Source organism: Equus przewalskii, chromosome 16 (assembly GCF_037783145.1).
Source record: "Equus przewalskii isolate Varuska chromosome 16, EquPr2, whole genome shotgun sequence".
Taxonomy (NCBI): Eukaryota; Metazoa; Chordata; class Mammalia; order Perissodactyla; family Equidae; genus Equus; species Equus przewalskii.
The window spans coordinates 68,640,090-68,661,466 of NC_091846.1; the positions used below are offsets into that span (position 1 = coordinate 68,640,090).

General features: G+C 38.3%; 1 protein-coding gene across 1 annotated transcript in view; it reads left to right on the forward strand.

The window, feature by feature from the left end:
* Nucleotides 1-242: 242 nt before the first annotated feature.
* The window catches only part of TM9SF2 (transmembrane 9 superfamily member 2), a 56,525-nt gene continuing 35,390 nt past the window's right edge, over nt 243-21,377 (forward strand). Inside the window, exons 1-4 of the mRNA XM_008516407.2 lie at nt 243-1,022; nt 12,741-12,808; nt 15,074-15,167; nt 20,901-21,028. Of these exons, the coding sequence (XP_008514629.1) occupies nt 852-1,022; nt 12,741-12,808; nt 15,074-15,167; nt 20,901-21,028 (461 nt within the window). The 5' untranslated portion in view covers nt 243-851. The remainder of the gene's footprint in view (nt 1,023-12,740; nt 12,809-15,073; nt 15,168-20,900; nt 21,029-21,377) is intronic.

Genomic DNA, 21,377 nt, shown 5'->3' on the forward strand with positions numbered 1-21,377 from the left:
TTTCTATTTCGCTAGAACTACTTTCCTCCTTGAGCTCTCAGGTGTGCCCATGTCTTCCTTTGCAAAGAAACGTCAACACTACCTTCTATTCGTCTACTCCCATTTCTCTCCCCACCTCATTTCCACTCACCCTTAAAGAAGTCCTATTTATTCTGTGCAATTACCGTACCACTCAAGAATGCGTTACCGCATCCAGTGCTCGGAACCTGTCTGTGCAAGCACCTCTGAGTAGCTGTCTATTTGAGGATACATGGCTAGTTCCTCCCCATTTGTTAACTTAGGGGGCTCCCAACCAGGTGTCTCTCAAATTTCTCCCTCCAGCCACCAACCCCGCCTCCATCAGCAAGTACTTTTGGAGCACCAGCTCTGTAATAGCGGTTGGCGTGCCGCGGGCAGTATGGTGAGGAAACTGCAAGCTGTTGATGGGAAACTGAGACAAAGCCACAAGCCAGGGGCGCCGGGCAAGCGGGACGCTCACAACGCCCCAACGGAGCTCTAGATCGGAATTTGGGGCAGGAACGTGAGCGCCTAACTGCCCTCCCAGCAACCACCCTGCCGGCCGGCAGAAAACCTGGAAAGTGGATTGCCTCCGCCCCCCGCTCCCGGAAACTCCTCGGGGCGCTTGCGGCCCCTCTCACTGAGCATGTGCAGGCGGCGTTGCGCATGCTCTGTCGAGGTCCGGTTCGGTTTCTGTTGCGGAACCTGCGGTGTCTCCTAGCGCAACCGGAACTATCCGTCGTGGGGCCGGCCTCCCTCAGTTCGGGCGGCCTCGTTGCGGTCTCCGAGCCTCCCCGTCCCTCCTTCCCTCTTCATCCCCTCGGCTCGTTGGCCCTTTCCCCGAAACAGCCGTCATGAGCACGAGGCTGCCGGCGTCGTCTCCACCTTGGTGGCCGCGGCTGTTGCTGCTGTCGCTGCTCCTGTTGGGGGCGGCCCCAGGCCCGCGTCGGGGCGCCGCTTTCTACCTACCTGGCCTGGCGCCCGTCAACTTCTGCGACGAAGAAAAAAAGAGCGATGAGTGCAAGGTGGGGGAGGCCTGGCGGACCCCCGGGTGCGCTGTTGGAAGGGGAAGCCTCCGGGTGCCCGGGGAGCTGGGGTCCGAGGAGAAAGGGGCGTAGCAGTGGGTGGGGTCGAGTGTCCCCAGAAGCGCTTGGGGTCGGCCGGGCGGCCCTGCAACGGCCTTTGTAGGGGGGAAGATTCTTGAGGACTCAGTGGGCCTCAGGCTCACCTCTCGTCTGGCCAGGCAGGTAGCCCGAGCGATTGTATGCAGTTTTCCTGGAACGGGGACCCCATGTATGCATGGCGCTCCCGGGGAGGCGGATGCTTGCAGGACGGCGAGCGTTCCACGAGTGCGGGTTCGCTCTCAGCCCTGTGTCACGCACTCGGAGGAAGTGGACGACCAAGTCTTCCAGTAACTTTTGATTTTATTGCTGCTTTTTTTTATTCCACTTTTCTGGAACTCCTGGTTAGTTATGAGAGCTTGTTCTCTCCAGGACTTTGATATTTTAACTCCATGGTTAGCAGTTGGCTTCCTTATTTGTAGAATGTAATACCCAGAACCACATAACCTGTGCTAATAAAGAGTCGCTTAATGGTTCAGACAGTTAATTTCTATCTTTTAAATGTGAAAAAGAATTTTAATGTATAAGAAATATGTAAGATTTCACTCTTTAGTTTCTCTGAGGTTGTTTTAAACACTTAAAAGGAGCAGGTGACGAGAGAAACTGGCGTTTTTTTCCCAGGGCGAGTCTTCAAAACTTTGATCTCTTATGACCTTCACACTCAAGGTTTTCACTTTGCTGGTAAAAGAGACATAGGTTATTCAGTATAGGGCATGACAGTATACATACACAATTATTTTAAGTTGGTAAAACTTACCATTTGGGGCATGACGATCTCTTTGAAACTATTAATAATTTTAACAATTTAAATAATCGCTCAGCAGACTTTTACAATCTATTAATAGATTATTTACTGTTTGATTTTTTTTTAAGGCTGGTGTTTATTTTATTACTGCTAGCTTTACTGTAGCTGTGAATTTTGAGCTTATTTTAGGGCATTAAAGAAGCTATTAAATTTTTCATAGCATTTTACAGTTTCTGTTTAAAAACTTGGGTCTCTAGAAATGTCTAAGGAACTTTAAGGTTTACCCAAGTCAGCAGTTAGCACTTGAAACTGTAACTCTCATACCCTGCAGTGCCAGAAGCTTTCACTCTGTGGGTTCTGACTGAAAGAATATAGTGCTTCCGAGTGGAAGGGAGAGCTAGTCACAAGCACACTGGTTTTTCCATTAAATATTTTAGTAACCACTCTTAAAACTTAGTGTTTGGTCTTTAAATTTAAATTTAACAGCAATTGTGTATTGTATTCCTAGTGCCTCAGACACACGAAAAGTGTAGCTCTGTCTTCTAGGAACCTCTAGGACGTAAGCTTATGAGCAGATTATTGAAATCTGATATGTTATGAAAGATGTATGTGCAAAGTGCTCTAAAACACAAATGAGGAAACATCTGGGGATTGGAGTCTTCAGGGAAAGCTACAGAGGAAGTGACATTTGAGATGGAGAATGAAATTTACGTGGAAGGAGTGAAATTTACAGGTAGTCCCCCTGTTAGATCATTTTTGTTTTCTTAACAGGTCTTTCTTGAGGTAGCTACTTTTTAGTTAACTTTTGGTTAATTTCAGAGAGTCCGTGTAGATTTTTAATTTTCACAGGTATAGAGATAAAGCGGTCAAGGCAGATCATTTTTCTGAAATGTTTGGATTTCATCTTTGTTGCCAGCTGCTTTCACATCTTGGTCAATGGAAACAACTCTTAAAGACAAGTAGAAAGATGTACTTTTAGCAGTTTTTCCCTACAGTTTGGCTAACTGGTGTAGAGAATTTGAGGTAAACTTTAATATTTCTCCTCTTTGCCTCTCAGGGGAGAAAAACTGTAAGCAGTTTAAAATTTCATTACTTCAATCAGGGTATTAACAGTAATTCTTTTCTCATTCATTCCATATTTGTTAAGGGCAATCTTGTATACACTATTCAGAAAAGCTGAAGGGACTTATTTAAAAATTAGAAATGGGGTTTGTGAAATAGGAATAATTACTTGCAGAAGATGCTGTTAGGGTAGGGATTCAGGAGTTGGATGAATTGGGCCAATCGTTGATAGTTTCCATCAGTTTTTCCATCTGTAAAATAGGGGTAATCGTATTTGCTTATTATATATTCCCCTTGAAAGGTTTTGCATATCTTAGAGAAAAAGTACAATATTTGTCATTGTTGTGATATTATAAAATACTCATAATGTAGAGGTGAAACAAGTATATCTTCAGCCTAATTGTAATTTATGTAGCACAGTCTTTACTGTACTGTGAAGTCCATGTGCTACATTTAGCTCACTATGTATACTGAGAGGCAGTCAACCCTCAGGATTTGGTTATTTTCTCCTCTTAAAATTATTTTATGTTCAGTTTACTGGCAGAGAAACAGGAGTCCAGTGAACATAAAATTCTATTTATATTGCTCTAACTTCTGATTTATTAGCCTTCATAAATACTGTGGCTTACTTTTTTTTTTTTTAGCTTGCTGTCATCACATGTACAGATATTTGAATATCTACATAGTGCACATTCTAATTGGTTTTTATTGACTATATAGTGTTTTATTCTGTTACCTACTATGGTTCACTTAAACATTTCCTGCTTGTGGAGCATTTAGATTGGTTTCAGTTTTTCTCTATTATAAATAGCTTTGCTAGAATGTATTTAGCAGGAATTACTTGCATATTCTCAAATATTACTAGGTCAAAGGCAAGAAGCAATTTTATAGCTCTCTTTAATATTGCCAGGTTCCTTTCAAGAAATATAAGTTTGATTTACAGTGCCATTAGCTATTATTCCCTGTCTCTCTAGACATTTTTATTTATCAATTTAATAGCCATGTGATGGTAGTTAGAGCATTGTTTTAATGCTGCATTACTTTCATTGCTATTGAGGTTCTTCTTTGAATTTTTTTCTTTTATTTACCTTATTTTGTTAGTTTTTGAAACCATAGTAATAAAGGATTGAACCATGGTCCCCCTTTTTTCTAGAATCCATTTTACTTTCTTAAAATCAAGGGACATTGGTGAACACGATGTAATCTACACAGAATTTGAAATATATCACGATGTACACCTGAAATTTATATAATGTTATAAACCGATGTTACTCCATTAAAAAAAAATAGTAGTAAATAAATAAATAAAATCAAGGGACAGTATGTTCTCTGCAATAAAAGCCCTGATCAGAAGTGAGTAGATCTTCACTGGGTAAAATGTGCAGTTCAGATCTGCTTTGTAAACGTTTTGACTGTTTCAGCTAGCTACTGCATGCTTAAATATTTAGCTTTAGATTGAGTCTTAAGTGTGCTGAGTGGCCTGATGGCTAATAGCTGAAGATTAGTTAGCAGTTCACCCTTGCTGGTTTAACTTTCAGGGTGTTTATTGGCTTGTCAACATGAATTCAGATCTCACAACTAAACTCTCCAAAACATCTGCCACTGTTTTACCGTTAGATAGATGGATCATGTCGTTAGATGAGAGGTTAAGATCGTCTTTCCTGTCCAGTAAGGAGAAGTGACCAAATGTACGCCCTGGTGGTTTAAAAAAAAAAAGAAGTTTCAGTGAATTAGTTTAACAACTTTTTGATAAAAAGAAAACAATCAGAATCATACTTTTAAACTTCCTTTCTTGGTAGTTATTTTTAGAAGCTTTTAATAAATTGTTATTTTGGGAGCAGTTGCCTATAAATATGGAATAAGTAAAATTTAAGAAAACAGTTCTAAATGTTGCTCCGAACAGACACAAGCATGAATGTCTATCTACCTGTTTTAATTTGACCTTGGAAAGTTTGAAGATTTTGAAATACCTGAAGAAAAAATACAGTTTTACATATGTGCTTAGCAATATAATTGGAATACATATTTTTTAATTGATATTTAATTTCACATTCTCATAGTTTTCTCTGGAATAAGAGCATTGGTTCTTCTGAACACTATTCAGTGTGTGGGAGTTACTGATACTGTTTCAAATATGAAATCTGGCATTGGAAAGAATGACTTTGACTATGATAATTCACATTCCAACAATTGTTCTTTCTTCCTGTGAAGAAGTACATGGAACTGAGTTAGAAAGTTTGCTTTCAGAAATTAAAATTTTGTATAAAATTATTTTAAAACTGTGATTGTTCTGTGGTGGATCTGAGAGCTAGGATTGGGAAAGCAAGCAAGTTCAATATGGGTAAAAATAGTGTACTGCTGCCTTTGGTTCTCTACAAAGGGACTCCTTTCCAAAAAGTGTATACTTGAACATCTGAAACAAAACCACAGATGTGCTTCACGCCACACACCCTCAACACACTCACACAGACACACGTAAATTGTAGAGACTGGTCTCTGCTCTGTCACTGTTAGAGCCCAGTTCCCAAAACCCCAATTTCCTATTCCTTGCTTTTTTCCGTCAATGTCCTTTCACTAAGTGTTGTAGTTTATTGTAGCTACTTTAAATGTATTCTGCAAAGTCACCCTCTGTTGTCATTAAAATTAAGTACTGATGAAAGGCTTTGGAGGAAATTTGTGAAATTTTTTTTCTTTGATCTTCTTATTCCCACCTTTCAAACTATGTATTTCCCTTTGCTAATATTGAGAGAGATTACAATTTGTATACTTTGTGTGTGCCAGGAATATATTAACCTTGGCTAATCCTTGGATCAACCCTGTGATTTTTAGATGGGGAATCTGAAGCTGGGTAAAATGTAGTAACCCTCTCAAACTTACATACCTAGTAAGTAGCGATGCCAAGATGTAGCTCCAGGAGTGCCTCTGCTGAACTCTTGAACTCTTTGCCACTTTGGGTTACTGCTACATCTTCCATACTGAGTGCTCTCTACCTCTTCTGCTGCCTTACCCTGGAGATCCCTGGCTGCTTATAATCCTGGACTTACACAATTAATGCAGTTATCAACAAAATACTCTTTACTTATGTAATCAACTTTTAAGTAGTCAGGTTTTGTATTTCTTTCTTTCTTTGATACAGTCTAAAATTGAGGTTTTATTTCTCAGTGGGCTGGGGAGAGGAAGAACCTTCATATCTAGTGGGCATTGCTGGTCAGATAACTTAAAGCTCGTGAACATCCGTTTATGAGTTCCAGCATTTCTATTGAGATTTTTTTTTTAATGTCTGAGTTAAGATTTCCCTTCTTCAGGATTTTTCCCACTGTAGGCTTCTTCAGTGTTAAAGCAGTTGATGTTTCCATAGTTTTCCTTTTTTCTGTGGTTGTGCCTTGATGTGAAACCCCTTTGTGACTAGTCACTTGCTTTGGTCCTTGTACAAAGTCACATTTCTTCACTGAGATTTCTTTCTACCTTGAAAACCAGTTGTAGGTTTGGGGTGGAACAGATGTGATAACAATCAGGTAAGGTGGAATAAAAGCAGAAACAAAGGAGCAAGGAAATAGGGGAAAAAATGCAGTCTGGTGGTATGGTCCCTGTGCCTTAAAGCAATAAAATAGAGTACAGTTGTGACCAAAGCTGAGATCAGATGCAGAATGAGCTGATTAGGACTAGAAATAAAACTGTACATTTGGGAGGAGAAGGATTTAGAAGGGAGACCATTGAACTCTAAATTAAATAAAACTATTTTGATAAAAAATTTCTTAGGACAGGATTGTAATCAGTCTTTGTTTAAGTCTTGCTTTAGAATTTACAGTCTTGCTTTAGGATTTATCTGTAACTTCTTTAAAATGTTTAATGTTGTCACAACTTTTCCTGCTTCTAGTAATTCAGTTTGGGACAGTTTGAAAGTGGGAATGTGAAGTAAATAAGTGACCTTCGAGATTCTTGCAAATCATGTCAGTAATGTTTTGGAGTTGGCTGTCTCTGTTTAAGGCAAATTTCCAGAAGGAGATGTGCTGAATTAACTTTTGGATGGGAATAGAGAGGAGATTTGGAGTGGAAAGGGACCTTAAAATTAATCAAATATTGTCCTCTTGCGGCACATTGCTCTTTTAATGATAAGAAAACTAAATCCCATAGAGAGTTAGTAGCTATGCAAGAACATATAAAGAGCTTTGTCACTTTTTTCTTTTGCTTTGTTGAATGTATGCTTTGTCTTCCCATCTGGATTATAAATTCTGTGAAGATAAGTGTTCATGTATTTTGTGTTATAATATCACCCACAATGTCTAGTACAGGGCTTCGTGGGCATTAATAACTGTTGATTAATGAATTTCTCTTGGTTTTTCAGGATTTGTTGTTGTGAATGTACTTCAGTTTTCACGTACATTGCAAATTCTACTATTTTCTCCTATTTAATACTTCTTTTGAAGTCAACTTTCCTGCTTCTAGAACATCTTTTCACACTATAAAACAGTTTTCACAGAAAAAACCAGTATAATCATCACCTGTATATCTTCCTAGACCCAACTGTTGTTTATATTTTCCCCAATTTGTTTTATCTGTGTTTGTGTTTATATTCTTTAGGGATGAATGTCATGGTATCTGTGGCATACATTTGCCCTTCATGAAACCACATAAAGTTGCTGGCAGTCTCATTTCCTTTCTTCTTTCGATTTTTAGCATTTGCTCTACTGCCATATTACAAAGATCTCATTCTTAAAATACTTTGGAAATCTCCTGGTTTCATGATGAGGGTCGATATTTAAAATAGAGTATTGTAAATGTAGCATATTTACAAACGTTGTAAATTGCTCTATTCTCTGTTAAAGGTATCTTTTTTTTTTTTTTTTTTTTATTAATGTTATGATAGATTACAACCTTGTGAGATTTCAGTTGTACATTTTTGTTAGTCATGTTGTGGGTACACCACTTCCCCCTCCGTACCCTCCCCCCACCCCCCCTTTTCCCTGGTAACCACCGATCAGATCTCCTTATCAATATGCTAATTTCCACCTATGAGTGGAGTCATATAGAGTTCGTCTTTCTCTGACTGACTTATTTCGCTTAACATAATGCCCTCGAGGTCCATCCACATTGTTGTGAATGGGCCAATTTCGTCTTTTTTTATGGCTGAGTAGTATTCCATTGTGTATATATACCACATCTTCTTTATCCAATCATCAGTTTCTGGGCATGTAGGCTGGTTCCACGTCTTGGCTATTGTAAATAATGCTGCGATGAACATAGGGGTGCAACGGACTCTTGAGATATCTGATATCAGGTTCTTAGGATAGATACCCAGTAATGGGATGGCTGGGTCATAGGGTATTTCTATTTTTAACTTTTTGAGAAATCTCCATACTGTTTTCCATAGTGGCTGTACCAGTTTGCATTCCCACCAACAGTGTATGAGGGTTCCTCTTTCTCCACAACCTCTCCAACATTTGTCGTTCTTGGTTTTGGATGTTTTTGCCAATCTAACGGGGGTAAGGTGATATCTTAGTGTAGTTTTGATTTGCATTTCCCCGATGATTAGCGATGATGAACATCTTTTCATGTGTCTATTGGCCATATTCATATCTTTGTTAAAGGTATCTTTTAATTTACATTTCTTAGCATGTTGTAAGTGAGACAATACTTAAATTTTCAGATTCTCACAATTTAAAAAAGGTAGAGTGAATGAAAGTGCCTCAAAAATAGCCTAGATGAACTGAATATCCAAGGTGTGTTTTGATTAGTTCACTTAACAACAGAAAAACGTTCATAATTTAGTGGTGATATCTATGAAGGACTAACTTTCCTGTAAAACTAAGTGTGGAAAAGTGTGAGAAGAAACAGGAAAGAAGAAGAGTAGAGGACTGAGAGCCACAGAAATTAAAAGTGATGGTAGTAGCAACAGTTGAGTTTGCTCACTTTTTTTGAGTCAGCAGTCCAGTTTTTAAACTTATTTCTTTGTCTAAAAGTAGAGCAAGTAATCCTAGCTCATGAGGTTATTGTGAGAATTGTGCTTGATAGTCATTATCTTCCCCCTCCCTAGACTAATAGCCAAGAAGAGGGTAATGAATAGGCAGAAACAGCAGATTAGAAGGCTTCCTGTCTTAGTGTCCTTCATGGGAGGGGGAGAGGGCGAGCCTCTCACAGAAGCCTTCAGGGTTATCTTTAGACTCATAAATATTCAGATTCAGGACTGTCCAATTTCGCCAAAATAACAGATAATAATAGCTACGCCTATTTAGTCATTTAGTGCATACCGCTGTGGGCCAGCGTCTGTATTGTTTTTTCTTTTTTTATTACCCCATTCATTCCTCATATTCAAAGTTATTACTTCCCCAAGAGCACATATTTATTAAGAGTAGACCTAGGATTTGAAATGAATCCAGCAGTCTGATGCTGTGTTGTTCCAAACTAAAGTCATGTTCCCTGTTTATATGCAGTGTGTTAAAATTAATTTTGTTTTTGTTGTTAGTGCTGTCGAGTGGATTCTGACTCCTAGCTGAACTCTGCCCTGTCTTTTTGTGCCATCCTCTCATCTTCCTGGGCTGTATCAGACAATGATCCACTGCTATTCATGGAGTTTTCGTGGCCAGTGTTTTTAGAAGTGGGTGGCTAGGTCCTTCTTCCTAGTCTCTCTTAGTTTGAAAGCTCTGCTGAGTTATGAAAGTCCACCATGGGTGGCTCTGCTGGTATTTGAAATACCGGTGGCATAGCTTTCAGCATCATAGCAACGTGCAGCCGCCGCAGTATGACAAGAGCAGAGTGGTGGTGTGGTTCCCTGACCTGGAAGGGAACCCGGGCTGCAGGGGTGAGAGCATGGAATCTTAACCACTAGACCACCAAGGCTGGCTAATTTTGTGTTTTAGGTGAAAGGTTTGTGAGAACTGTTTTTGGATTTTGCTATTTTGGAAAATTTTGTGGATAGCCCTTGATAATTGTAGACATCATTATAAATCACAAAGCAAGGCTAAAACATATGGTTGTTAGGTGGCATTGTTAACACCTTTGTTATTAAGAGTAGAATTTAAAGCTGGTGAACCAGATCAGGAAAAGTTGACAGATAAGGTAAATTTATGGGAATTTGATGATAAAATGCCAAGTATAAGATGTGTAAAAACTAATAATGTGCAACTAGAAAAATAGGGAGGGGGAAAAATGTGTGCATCTTTGGGCTGTAGACTAAAGTGGAGTAAGTATGGTAATAATCAGTTAAAATGATACTAAATTATATAAACAAGACTAGCGGTGATGTCTGGAAGAGAATATTCCTGGCTTCTAGGTTATTCAAAGACTTACAATAGACTTGGAGGGAGCCAGTGAATCTGACTTGTAAAGTTTTGACGAGATTATTTAAAAAAAAGCTTAAATTGGAATTTAAAGTGGTGTGGGTTAGCTTAAGGGCGGAATTGGGTAGGGAATAAATCCGTAGAGAGTGGTAAATGTGGAGACAGACTTCCAGGGCAAGTGCTTCAGGCTAATTTGGATCTTAAATTTGGCAAAGAGAAGAACATGAAATGTTTTAGTTTGCAAGTAGTATTAAGCTCTAGTGTCTAACACAGTAGAGAGCCAGTGGGAATATATTTCCAAAAGTTCTCTTAAAGTTAAGTGAGAGAGCAAGAGGTAGTAGTAAATTAATTTGGTCATGGACAAGTTAAGAAAGTATATTTGAAGAAAAACAATGAACGATTATATTGTTGAGATGATGAGCTCCAAGCTATCAGTTATGGAATGTAGGAGAGAGGTGAAGAGTGTTGGAGAATTTATGCTTGTCGTCAGAAAAGCTGATGAAAAGTAACAGTGTCATTCTATACATATATGAAACTTTGATGTCCAAACCTTGAATTCTGCCTGTAATTCTCTGTGACATACCTTTTAAGAAAGATGAGAATAGGGCATGGTCCATTTGAGAGTTTATTTTGGCAGAGTAAGTCATCAACTGGGAATTTTGCCTTCACAACAGTTAGATATATTTGTGTTAATTATTCAAGCATGCTGTAATGCTTAAACATCACGTCCTGTTATGTTTTTAGGTAAAATGCTCGATGATGTACTCTTGAACATTTTACGCAAGGAGATGCAGTTAAATTTTTTTGTGTTTGAGACAGTGTTGCCATTGAGTTGTCATTTCATGAGTACAGTTTTAGGGGTTGCATACGATACTGTTTTCAGTGCTGTATAAAAGGCTAGTGTCTTCCATCGTACATCACAAATACTGGATGAGCATCTTAGTGGATGTGCAGTGTAGTTTAGGCATTCCCTATTCTGAATATCGTTACATTTATTTGGTTTTATTTATTTAACAAATATATAGTACTTCATGTGTTAGGCATTGTTTGAAGTAGTTTATAGATGTTAACTTATTTAATCCTCATACCCCAATGAGGTAAATGCTAGTATCTGCATTTTGCAGGTAAGGAAACTGAGGCACCCATGAGGAAACTATGTTAAATAAGTTGACCAAAGTCACACAAGTAATAAGTGGTAGAACTAGGATGTGAACCCAGGCAAACTGGCCCCAGAGTCTGCACACTTGCCCGCTGTGTTTTGTTGCTTTACCAATGGCAGTGTATTATTAGTTTGTTGTACATCAAACATTTTGTCTCGCTTTGGGGATGTTAACAGGCCCCTCCAGGGCTGCTGACAGCACTAGTGAATGAGATCAAAATGACACGTGGCTTTGTGCCATTCCAGGTAGCCTCATGATCAGAGTCCAGAGGCAACCATAGCAGTCTAACTATAAATATACTTGTCCCAGGTAAAACAATCCTATTTAATTGTTTTTGGTCAACATCAAAAGTACTTTAGGGCACAGATTACTTACTGGCTTTTTCTGGTAAAGAATTCTGTCATGAATAGCAGTGAGCCCCTACTGAGAGAGTGGGTGTGTGTTTTGGGTCCTGTGGAACTTCAAATACACCTTGGAGAAATTTTGGGAGCTTCAGTTGGAAGGTGGAGCTTTAAATTAGCTCATATTTCCTAATAAATGGATACAGCTTTTCTTTCCCACCCTCATTGTTGAACTTGATCTGGTCTTTGTGAATTTCATCATTCTTATTACCTTGAAGTTCAGCATTCTCAAGTTGATCAAAGCAGTCCTCCAAAGTTAGACCATGTTGTCATTGTTCATCTCCTGTCTGCTTAAGAGTACACACATGCATGGGATTGTATTTCTATAATAGTTGATCTAGAAATTTCGTACCTATACAGCATTTTTTGATTGCTGTCAGAATGGTTTAAAAAAAACATTTAAAAATAAGTCATTTTTCTGCTGCAGAATGAAGTATTGAATTTGAAAGCCAGATCTATTTATTTATTTATTCATTTATTTGGTGAGGAAGATTGTCCCTGAGCTAACATCTGTGCCACTCTTCCTCTATTGTGTATGTGGGATGCTGCCACAGCATAGTTTGGTGAGTGGTGTGTAAGTCCACGCCTGAGAGCCGAACCTGCAAACCCGGGTGGTTAAAGCAGAGAGTGTGAACTTAACCGCTGTGCCACTGGGCTGGCCCCAAAAACCTGATTTTTAAAAACATCTATACTGATGTGATGAATGATTTAGTTAAAATACCTTATTTAATTCTTTTAGAAATTTTAAAACTTAAAAAGCATAGAAAATATTGGAGACATTTGCAACTGAAAATTACTGCATTGTAATTTAACTGCATATAAATTTACTCAGTGAATTGATTTATAAGAGTATTGTTTAAAGTGGGTTGAATATCGTAAAATTTCACATTTCAAGCATGTCAAATTCTTTTTCAGTTTTAAGCATGACTTAAATTTTGATCTCTAATTATTCTAATTCTGTGTTTCCTCATTTTCAGTCTGAAATAGAACTATTTGTGAACAGGCTTGACTCAGTGGAATCTGTTCTTCCTTATGAATATACAGCGTAAGTTTTCCACCTTGGTTTTTATGTAAAATTTTATATGACTTAGCAGAATTTTGTATATTTAGAACTTTATTTTCTCCACAGTTATGGATAAATTTGTATGCATTTAAAAAATGTACAGGGCATGAAAACACTTTTTGTTTTTTGGGGGGAAGATTAACCCTGAGCTAACATCTGCCACCCAGTCCTCCTCTTTTTGCTGAGGAAAACTGGCCCTGAGCTAACATCCATGCCCATCTTTCTCTACTTTATATGTGGGGTGCCTGCCACAGCATGGCTTAACAAGCGGTGTGTAGGTACGCACCCGGGATGCGAACCTGTGAACCCCAGGATGCTGAAGCAGAACGTGCGAACTTAACCGCTTTGCCACTGGGCTGGCCCCCTGAAAACATTTTTTAAGGGGTAGTCTTTATTTCCAAGCTTGGGTTAAAATGTAGCATGTTATCTTTTTATGTCACTTTGCAACTAAGGACCAACTGAAACAATGGATTCCCTTTTTTATTGAACTGGACAAAAAGCCATCTTGTTTTCTTTAAATTTTTTAATTACTGAAAACCCTACACATTTTTAAACAAAATCCTCATGTCCCACACAGTCAATCCCCGGAAATAATTGCTTTAACATCTGTTCCTCCAGATTTTTGCTCTGCATATTCTAATGTACATAACCACATTTATACATTTTTGTTTTAAACAAAAGTAAGTTCATTCTGTCGTATTTGATTTGCACCTTGTTTTTCTCACTGCATCTATTGTGGGCATCTGTCCATGTTAATACACAGCTACCTCAGTCTTGTTAGTAGCTATTTATTAGTCCTTTGTAGAGATTGTATAGAATCCATGTATTATTTGTTTCACTAATTCTCTATTTATGAGCATTTGATTATTCCCATTTCTTGATATTATTAAAAATGCTGCATGAGTATCCTTTATTCTTTTCGACTGCTATTCAGTTATACATTGCTTAATGACAGGATACATTCTCAGAAATACGTCATTAGGTGATTTTGTCATTGTGCAAACATCCTAGAGTGTTTTTACACAAACCTAGATGGTATAACCTACCACACGCCTAGACTATATGGTACTAGTTTTGTGGGACCGCTCTCATGCGGTTCGTTGTTGACTGAAGCATCGTTACGTAGTGCATGACTCTACACTATATTGGGTGTAAAGCAAATTTCCTAAATTTTGCTTGGCTTCTAAATTTCTCTGATATCTCAGAGTTTGGAAAGAAAATTGTGTGATTACCATAGGAAAAAAGCACACACACGAAAGTAAGACTATCCTATGAGAATTAATATGCCTAAATATGTTTAAGAAGCGAATACAAAATTCATGAATGGAAGGACCATAATTTATATAACTGTTGGAGTCTTCAGTGCTTTTTCTAGTTGTTGTTTTGTTCAATAAACAAACATCTCTCCTTAAATCTCTCTGGATATTCCTGGGAAAACTCAGTGGATCTCTTCTATCTAGTAGATGGAGAGTCTTCATTTGGGGACTTCCCACCCCCTGTTTATCATCACCTGAGATTCGTCTTCCTCTTAGGAATCTAACTGATCTGTAACAAGCACTGTGTTGGTCTCAAGTACTCCCGTATTATTGCATGGTGAACACAAAACCTTTAATTTTCTGTAGCAAAGCTGAAAGTAGGCTGTAATGTTTCAACAAAACTTTATTAAAATTTGGTTAGTAATTCAAGGGAATTACAACACAGAGAGAAGCTTTTAGTTGACTGATTTATGGCTTCTCCACAGCCCCCTGTTCTCAGAGGGACTGTCTAGTCATGTTTTTCGTGTTGGGATGTGTTGGCCAGTGTATCACAGTTTCTGTGAGGCAGGAACCCACGTAAATTTGACACATTTTCCTGAAATGTCACTATTAAGCAAAGATTTGGATTAGAAAGTTATAACAAAAGGAGATAAGTTATGCAAAATTCGCTTGGAGAATAAGGACGTAAGTAATTTTATCATTGGAATGAGCAAAAATAAATTTAATGTGTCAGTTTAAAAAATTCCATAATATACATCTTAATAAAAATATTACATAGAAATCAAAGCATTCTAAGGCATAATTTTCAGATATTTTGGTTTTTCGTTTTGGAGAGATGTGGTACTTGGAACTTGGAGTATGAATATATTCTTATTCGTCTACTAGACCTGCTGGAATGATCAATACCTAATCTACCCTTCAAGACTGGCTAGAGGCTTGATATTTCATTGTTTCCTTTTATGTCTAAAAACTTAAATATTCTTTCCCTCAGGTTTGATTTTTGCCAGGCATCAGAAGGAAAACGTCCATCTGAAAATCTTGGTCAGGTATTATTCGGAGAAAGAATTGAACCTTCACCATATAAGGTTTGTATTCAGTGTTATATAAGTTATTTAGTTGCATCTTTTGTTTTGTTTTGTTTTGAGAAAGGTTAGCCCTGAGGTAACATCCACCACCAATCCTCCTCTTTTTGCTGAGGAGGATTGGCCCTGAGCAGCTGACATCTATGCCCATCTTCCGCTTTTTTATATGTGGGATGGCTGCCACAGTGTGCCTTGGTAAGCGGTGTGTAGGTCCGTACCTGGGATCTGAACCTGTGAAACCCTGGTCGCTGAAGCGAATCATGTGAACTTAACCACTATACCACCGGGCCAGCCCCGCATCTTTTTTTTCTCTCTTACAGAAAATCCTGAGATAACTTAGCTCTCGTAGCTAAAGAGGAATTTGTTTCTCTTTTGCATCTAGGAATAATTTCTTAAAGTCAGTTTAGAAGGATCCCTCCCCTTCTTGTGATATGTCATGGATAATTTTAGGCCATTGCCTAAAGGACAGTACTCAGACCTCCTGCCTCACCTTACAGAGGGGCCTGGGACTCTGTGCAGTCATGAAAAGCTGCCTCAGCTGTTCCACATCTCTTTCCCCTCTTGGTAAGGGGGAAAATCGTCTGATGACATATTTCTCAGGAAGCATCCCTGTTAAGCAACACGCGACTGTGTAGCTCTACCTGGGCTCCCCCATTGGGCTTTTGGGAAGCTAACCTTTCCATTTTGACGATGCAAAGTAGTTTTGGAATATTTTTGATAACGTTTTCAGGACATCAGTTAAACCAAACTAAGCACAATATAAGATATTCTCTTCAATATGTGTGCTTCGTTACCCAGCATTATTCCTGCTTTGAAATCTGTGATCTTTAACGCCTGTTGTTCTTCCGTGTTGCACAGCCCTCTGTTTTGTATCTGCTTTCCTGCTGCACAAAGAATAGCATCTCTTAGAAAAATTAAACTAGTTTATAATAATAATGTGTCACCATATAAAAAATTAAGTGGTACAGAAGAATATAAAATGAAAAGTAAGTCTCCTCGCCCTAGTTCCACATCGCAGTTTCTTGTTAATCTTTCCTGAAATTTTCCATGCACTTACAAGCATATGTAAAAATTCGATTTACTTATTTATGCTTTACCGTATCCTGCACTGTGCATTTTTCCTTTAACTCTCTACCTTGGGCTTCTTCCACATGAGCACATTCATTTTAATGGCTGTAACTGGACTCCAAGATTTATTCACTAGTCTAACAACTCCCTTTCTTGGTGTCACCGCCTTCTCTTTGGCTTAGACCCCACAGTTAGCCGCCTTCCCTGCTTTCTCACTAAGCACCGCCATGTCTCCCTTGGCACTTTATTACGTTGGGCATCTGTCCAGCAAATCCCCACACCTAGATTAGTCCCACTAAACATCTTACTCCCTCCAGCACTGTACCTACACTGTGAAGCACTCGGGAAAAGACACATAATTGTGCAAGTTTAATTCACTACAAGTTTATAGTTTTCAGCCGTAAATATGTCCTCTTAAAATAGTCTAATTGGAAATTTTCTACCCTAAAGATGCCAGTAATTTTTTAATTTTTCAAAGACAGTAGATTTGAAGGCCTGTGGGATGAAGTCACTGGGGAAGAAGGAACTCAGAGTATGTGGACCTGGGTCGAATTGAGCAGGGCAAGCATATTAATTGTGTAACACCTCCTTAATGTGAGATTTTGAAAGATTACTCTGTAAGTTATTGCATTCTTTTTATATAAGAGGGTGATTTTCAGTCATATTTATTAAATTGTACAGTCGACTTAAAATAGTCCTAAGGTCTTTCAGTCCCATCTTTCTGTTAGCTTTTGCCTTGGCCTTGAGAAATGATGGAAGGGAAGAGCACCAGTAATACCTTTAGCGAACTTGAAAGACAGAGGAGTCTGTCGCAGTAAACAGCCCATAACAGATAGCAATAAACAGGGAAGGCCAACAAAATCTTCAAACCCATGGAGAAGTTTTGTCCCTTTGGGGCAGACTTTAAAGGCAGATTACTTCCTGAGTAGGATCCCATTCATGTACATTTGTTGATGTATAAAGACTGCCTTGTTTCTGCAAAGGACCCTTCTTTTAAGCCTGTGAAAATGATTTTCAGATGTAATTTTGTCCTAGAAGTTGAGGTAAAATAAAAGAACAGAAGTACTTTAAAATGGAGAAAAGTGTGCACCGAACATTTCCATGAGTTTCTTAGAATTTTTTAGGATCAAGATTTGTGCTAAAACAGATTCTTTAAGCTCCAAGCTTAAAGAGACAGAGCAGGCATTTCTTAAGACCAAAGCATAGGTAGACAGAAATATAGGACTAAGAGATCACATTTCTTTTTCAAGCCAACCTAAAATGTATTGACCCATATTTTTCAATATTGATTCAGTATTGATTCTTAGTCCTTTATTTTCAAAGAATTTTGACTTATTTTAGGTCTGCAGTAACAACAATGATAACAGCCAGGAACAAAACAAAACCCCAAATCTGCTTTCCTAGTTTTATCTGTGACTGCTGTTGAGGTCAGGAAAACAACAGTGAAAGACATTGTGTGTGTTACGTGAAGCTGAAGCCGCATTTCATAGGATCATAAAACCTTCTCTCAAGTCTAACCACTCATACTCATTCATTTACTCAGTTACCACATTTGTTGAATGCTTTTCTTGTGCCAGGCACTATGGTAGGTGTGGGATACAGCAGTGAACAAGACAAAAATCTCTGCCCTCGTGAGAGAGATTTATATTATGATGAGAAGAAGGAAACAAAATGAATTACTAAGATATAGCGTGTGTCAGTTGCTGATGAAAGAACTATAGAAAATAAATCAGAGAAGGTGGATGGAGAATTGGCAATTTTAAATTGGTGAGAGAGATGATGTTTGAGCGAAAGACCTGAAGAAAGTAAGGGAGTGAGCCATGTGGAGTATCTAGGGGGAAGATGTTCTGGGTGAAGAGAGCAGCAAATGTAAAGGTCCCAAGATGTGAGCTTGCCTGGTGTGTTCAAGGTACAGAAAAAAGGTGGTGTGACTTGAGCAGGTGAGCAAGATAGAGAATACTAGGAAATGGGGCAAAGAAGTAACGGGACCACATCATATAGTGACTCGTAGGCCACTGTAAAGACGCTGGCCCATACATCTTAGCGAAATGGTTAGCGTTGGAAGGTTTTGAGCAGGCTTAGATTTTAACAGGATCACTAGGGCTGCTGTGTTGAGGATGGACCATGGGATAGCAAGGGGAGAAGCCGGGAGACAGTCATTACTATGTGTATGACCTGATGCTGGGGCACACCATGGCGGTGGAGGGGTTGGGGTTGTGAAGCAGTCAGAATCTCAGAAAATAGCTCTATTTTGAAGATGGGGCCAACAGAATTTGTTGAGGGATGGGATGTGGTCTGTGGGGTTTCTCTTTTCAAAGATGGGAAAGTCTTTGGAAATAGCAGGTTTGAGGGGAATGGGAAAGAGTTAGTTTTAGATATGTTAAGTGTGAGGTGTTTATTAGGCATTCAAGTAGAGATGTTGAGTAAACAGTTGAATATGTGTGTCTGGAGTTTGGAGGAGGGATTCAGCCTAGAGATATATATATATATATCATATTAAATTGATGAGATCCCCAGGAGAGTGGTGTAAATAATGAAGAGAAGAATTCCGATGACTGAGCCTTGGGGTACTTGGTGTTAATAAGTCAGGAACATGAGGATGATTCAGCAAAGGAGACTACCTCCTAGGAGCGTTAGGAGGGTTACATGAGGTAATAAGTGTTTATTTTTATGATTAAACGCCATCTTTAGTTTTGCTGTCTTCCTTCACAATTGAACACACAGTTGACTTGCCTAAACCCAGTAAGCACTGGATTGAGGTGTAAGATTGGCCATGTTGGGTGCAACCAATAATCTCTATCTCTGCTTAATTTGACATCTATCCCTCTTGATTTCTTAGTATGTATACTTTTTTCATTTTCTACTCTTTAAAAAGGAGCTTATCGAAATAAGCCAGACAAAGACAGACACTGTATGATGTCACTCATATGTGGAAGATACCAAACACATGGACAAAGAGAACTGTTTAGTGGTTACCAGGGAGAAGGAGACAAGGGGGTGGGCACAAAAGGTGAAGGGGCGCACCTATATGGTGACTGACAGATAATGTATAACTGAAATTTCACAATGTTGTAAACTATCATAACCTCAATTTTTTTAAAAAGGAGCTTATAAAGTTCATATAATGTTAAAAATATTAAATAATTTTACAAATATTGCTATATTTACAGAAGTAGCAGTGTGGCCAATACTAAACTATTGGCTGTCAGGTGACAGCAGTTGGCTACACTTGAAACATTTGTTTGTCAGCTAATGCACAGAAACTGGGTTTGGGGGTTTAGTAAGTAATGTACAAAAGAAGGGGCAACTTGAAGTCAAATATATGCAAGTTTTTTTTTTAACAATATGTAATAAAGTTTGAATTTATTAAAACGTATACAGTTACAGACTATAGTTTAGTGAATTATAGCCTTCAGAAAATTAGGAAGTATATTTTTAAAATTAAGACATAAATGGATCCTGATAAAATAAGCCTACATTATATAATATGTTGTGAATATCATTATTTTTACACACATGAAATAAGTCCTAAACTCCAAAATTAGAGGAATCCTTAGTTTTGGGTTTTTTGTTTTTAAAGATTGGCACCTTAGCTAACATCTCTTGCCAGTCTTTTTTCTTCTTCTCCCCACAGCCTCCCAGTATATAGTTGTGTATTCTAGTCATACGTCCTTCTGGTTCTGCTATGTGGGATGCCACCTCAGCATGGCTTGGTGAGTGGTCCTAGGTCTGCACCCAGGATTTGAGCCAGCGAAACCCTGGGCTGCCGAAGTGGAGCATGCGAACTTAACTGCAAGGTCACAGGGCCAGCCCCTTAGTTTTTAAACTTTGGCTTAAAAAATTAGCAATTCTTGGCCCCGTTGCCTAGTGGTTAAGTTCACGTGCTTTGCTTCGGCAGCCAGGGTTTGCGGGTTCAGATCCTGGGCACAGACCTATGCACCGCTCATCAAGCCATGCTGTGGTGGCATCCCACATACAAAATAGAGGAAGATTGGCACAGATGTTAGCTCAGCGACAATCTTCCTCGCCAAAAAAATAAAAATTCTTATTTCAACTTTACTATTTGTTTCAACCTTGTTATTAAATAACATTCTGAAAATTGACTTCTCAAAGGTGAGTAAAATGAATCACATTTACCCTGATTTTTAGACATCCAAATTTGACTTTTTCTTGTGTCATCAGTCTGTATTACTTGCTGCTGAATCTCCGTCACTTGGCACATAGTGGGCACTTAACAAATATCCACTGAATGAGTATGTGGACATAAAAACTTGTCTGCTTATTACTAGAAAGCCTTAAACTCCATAATTTCCAAAACATGATCAGGGACATTACTGTGGAGAGACTGATGTTCCGTTTTGTTCTACATGTGGGTTTTTTCCTTCTAGAATTCATTTACATTTAAAAGGTGGGTAGATTGAAATTGTCAAAAATAAAAATAAAAACTGCTACTTATCAAAAGAAAGATTGATGACTTAAGTTTTTAGAGAAAGACTAAGATTGAAGTTTAAATCTGATTGAGCTATGAGGACTTTAAAATATGTTTGTTATCAATATTAAAGCACTTAAGTAATTTAATGAGATCAGTATTTTTACTCTGTTAATGGTATAGATGTGAAGGACGTGGATATTTTTTGTTAATTTGCTTTCCACTTTATTTTGATACAGTTTACATTTAATAAGGAGGATACCTGTAAGCTTGTTTGTACAAAAACATACCATACAGAGAAAGCTGAAGACAAACAAAAGTTAGAATTCTTGAAAAAAAGCATGTTACTGAATTATCAACATCACTGGTAAGACATGGAGATTTTGGATTTTTGGCTTTTTCCTTTTCAAGATAAAACCTCTGTTTCATTGAATGTATAAATTTATTGACTCTATAAAATATAGCAAATTAATTGATTTCCTTTTGTTACTAATAATAGCGTGAAATAGTGACTTTTACCTGCCCCTGGATTACCTAGGTTGACAGCTTAAAGTATCATCTTTTAACTGTGCTTAACTTACTGTAATATCTGGTGCTTCTTTTGGTGTGTACACGTGGTAGCTAGAGCACTTCTTTTATTTATATGAAGTTAACAGGAGCATATTTATCCTTTGGGGAAAAGACCTGGATCAATCTTCTAGAAAGATTGTTATTTT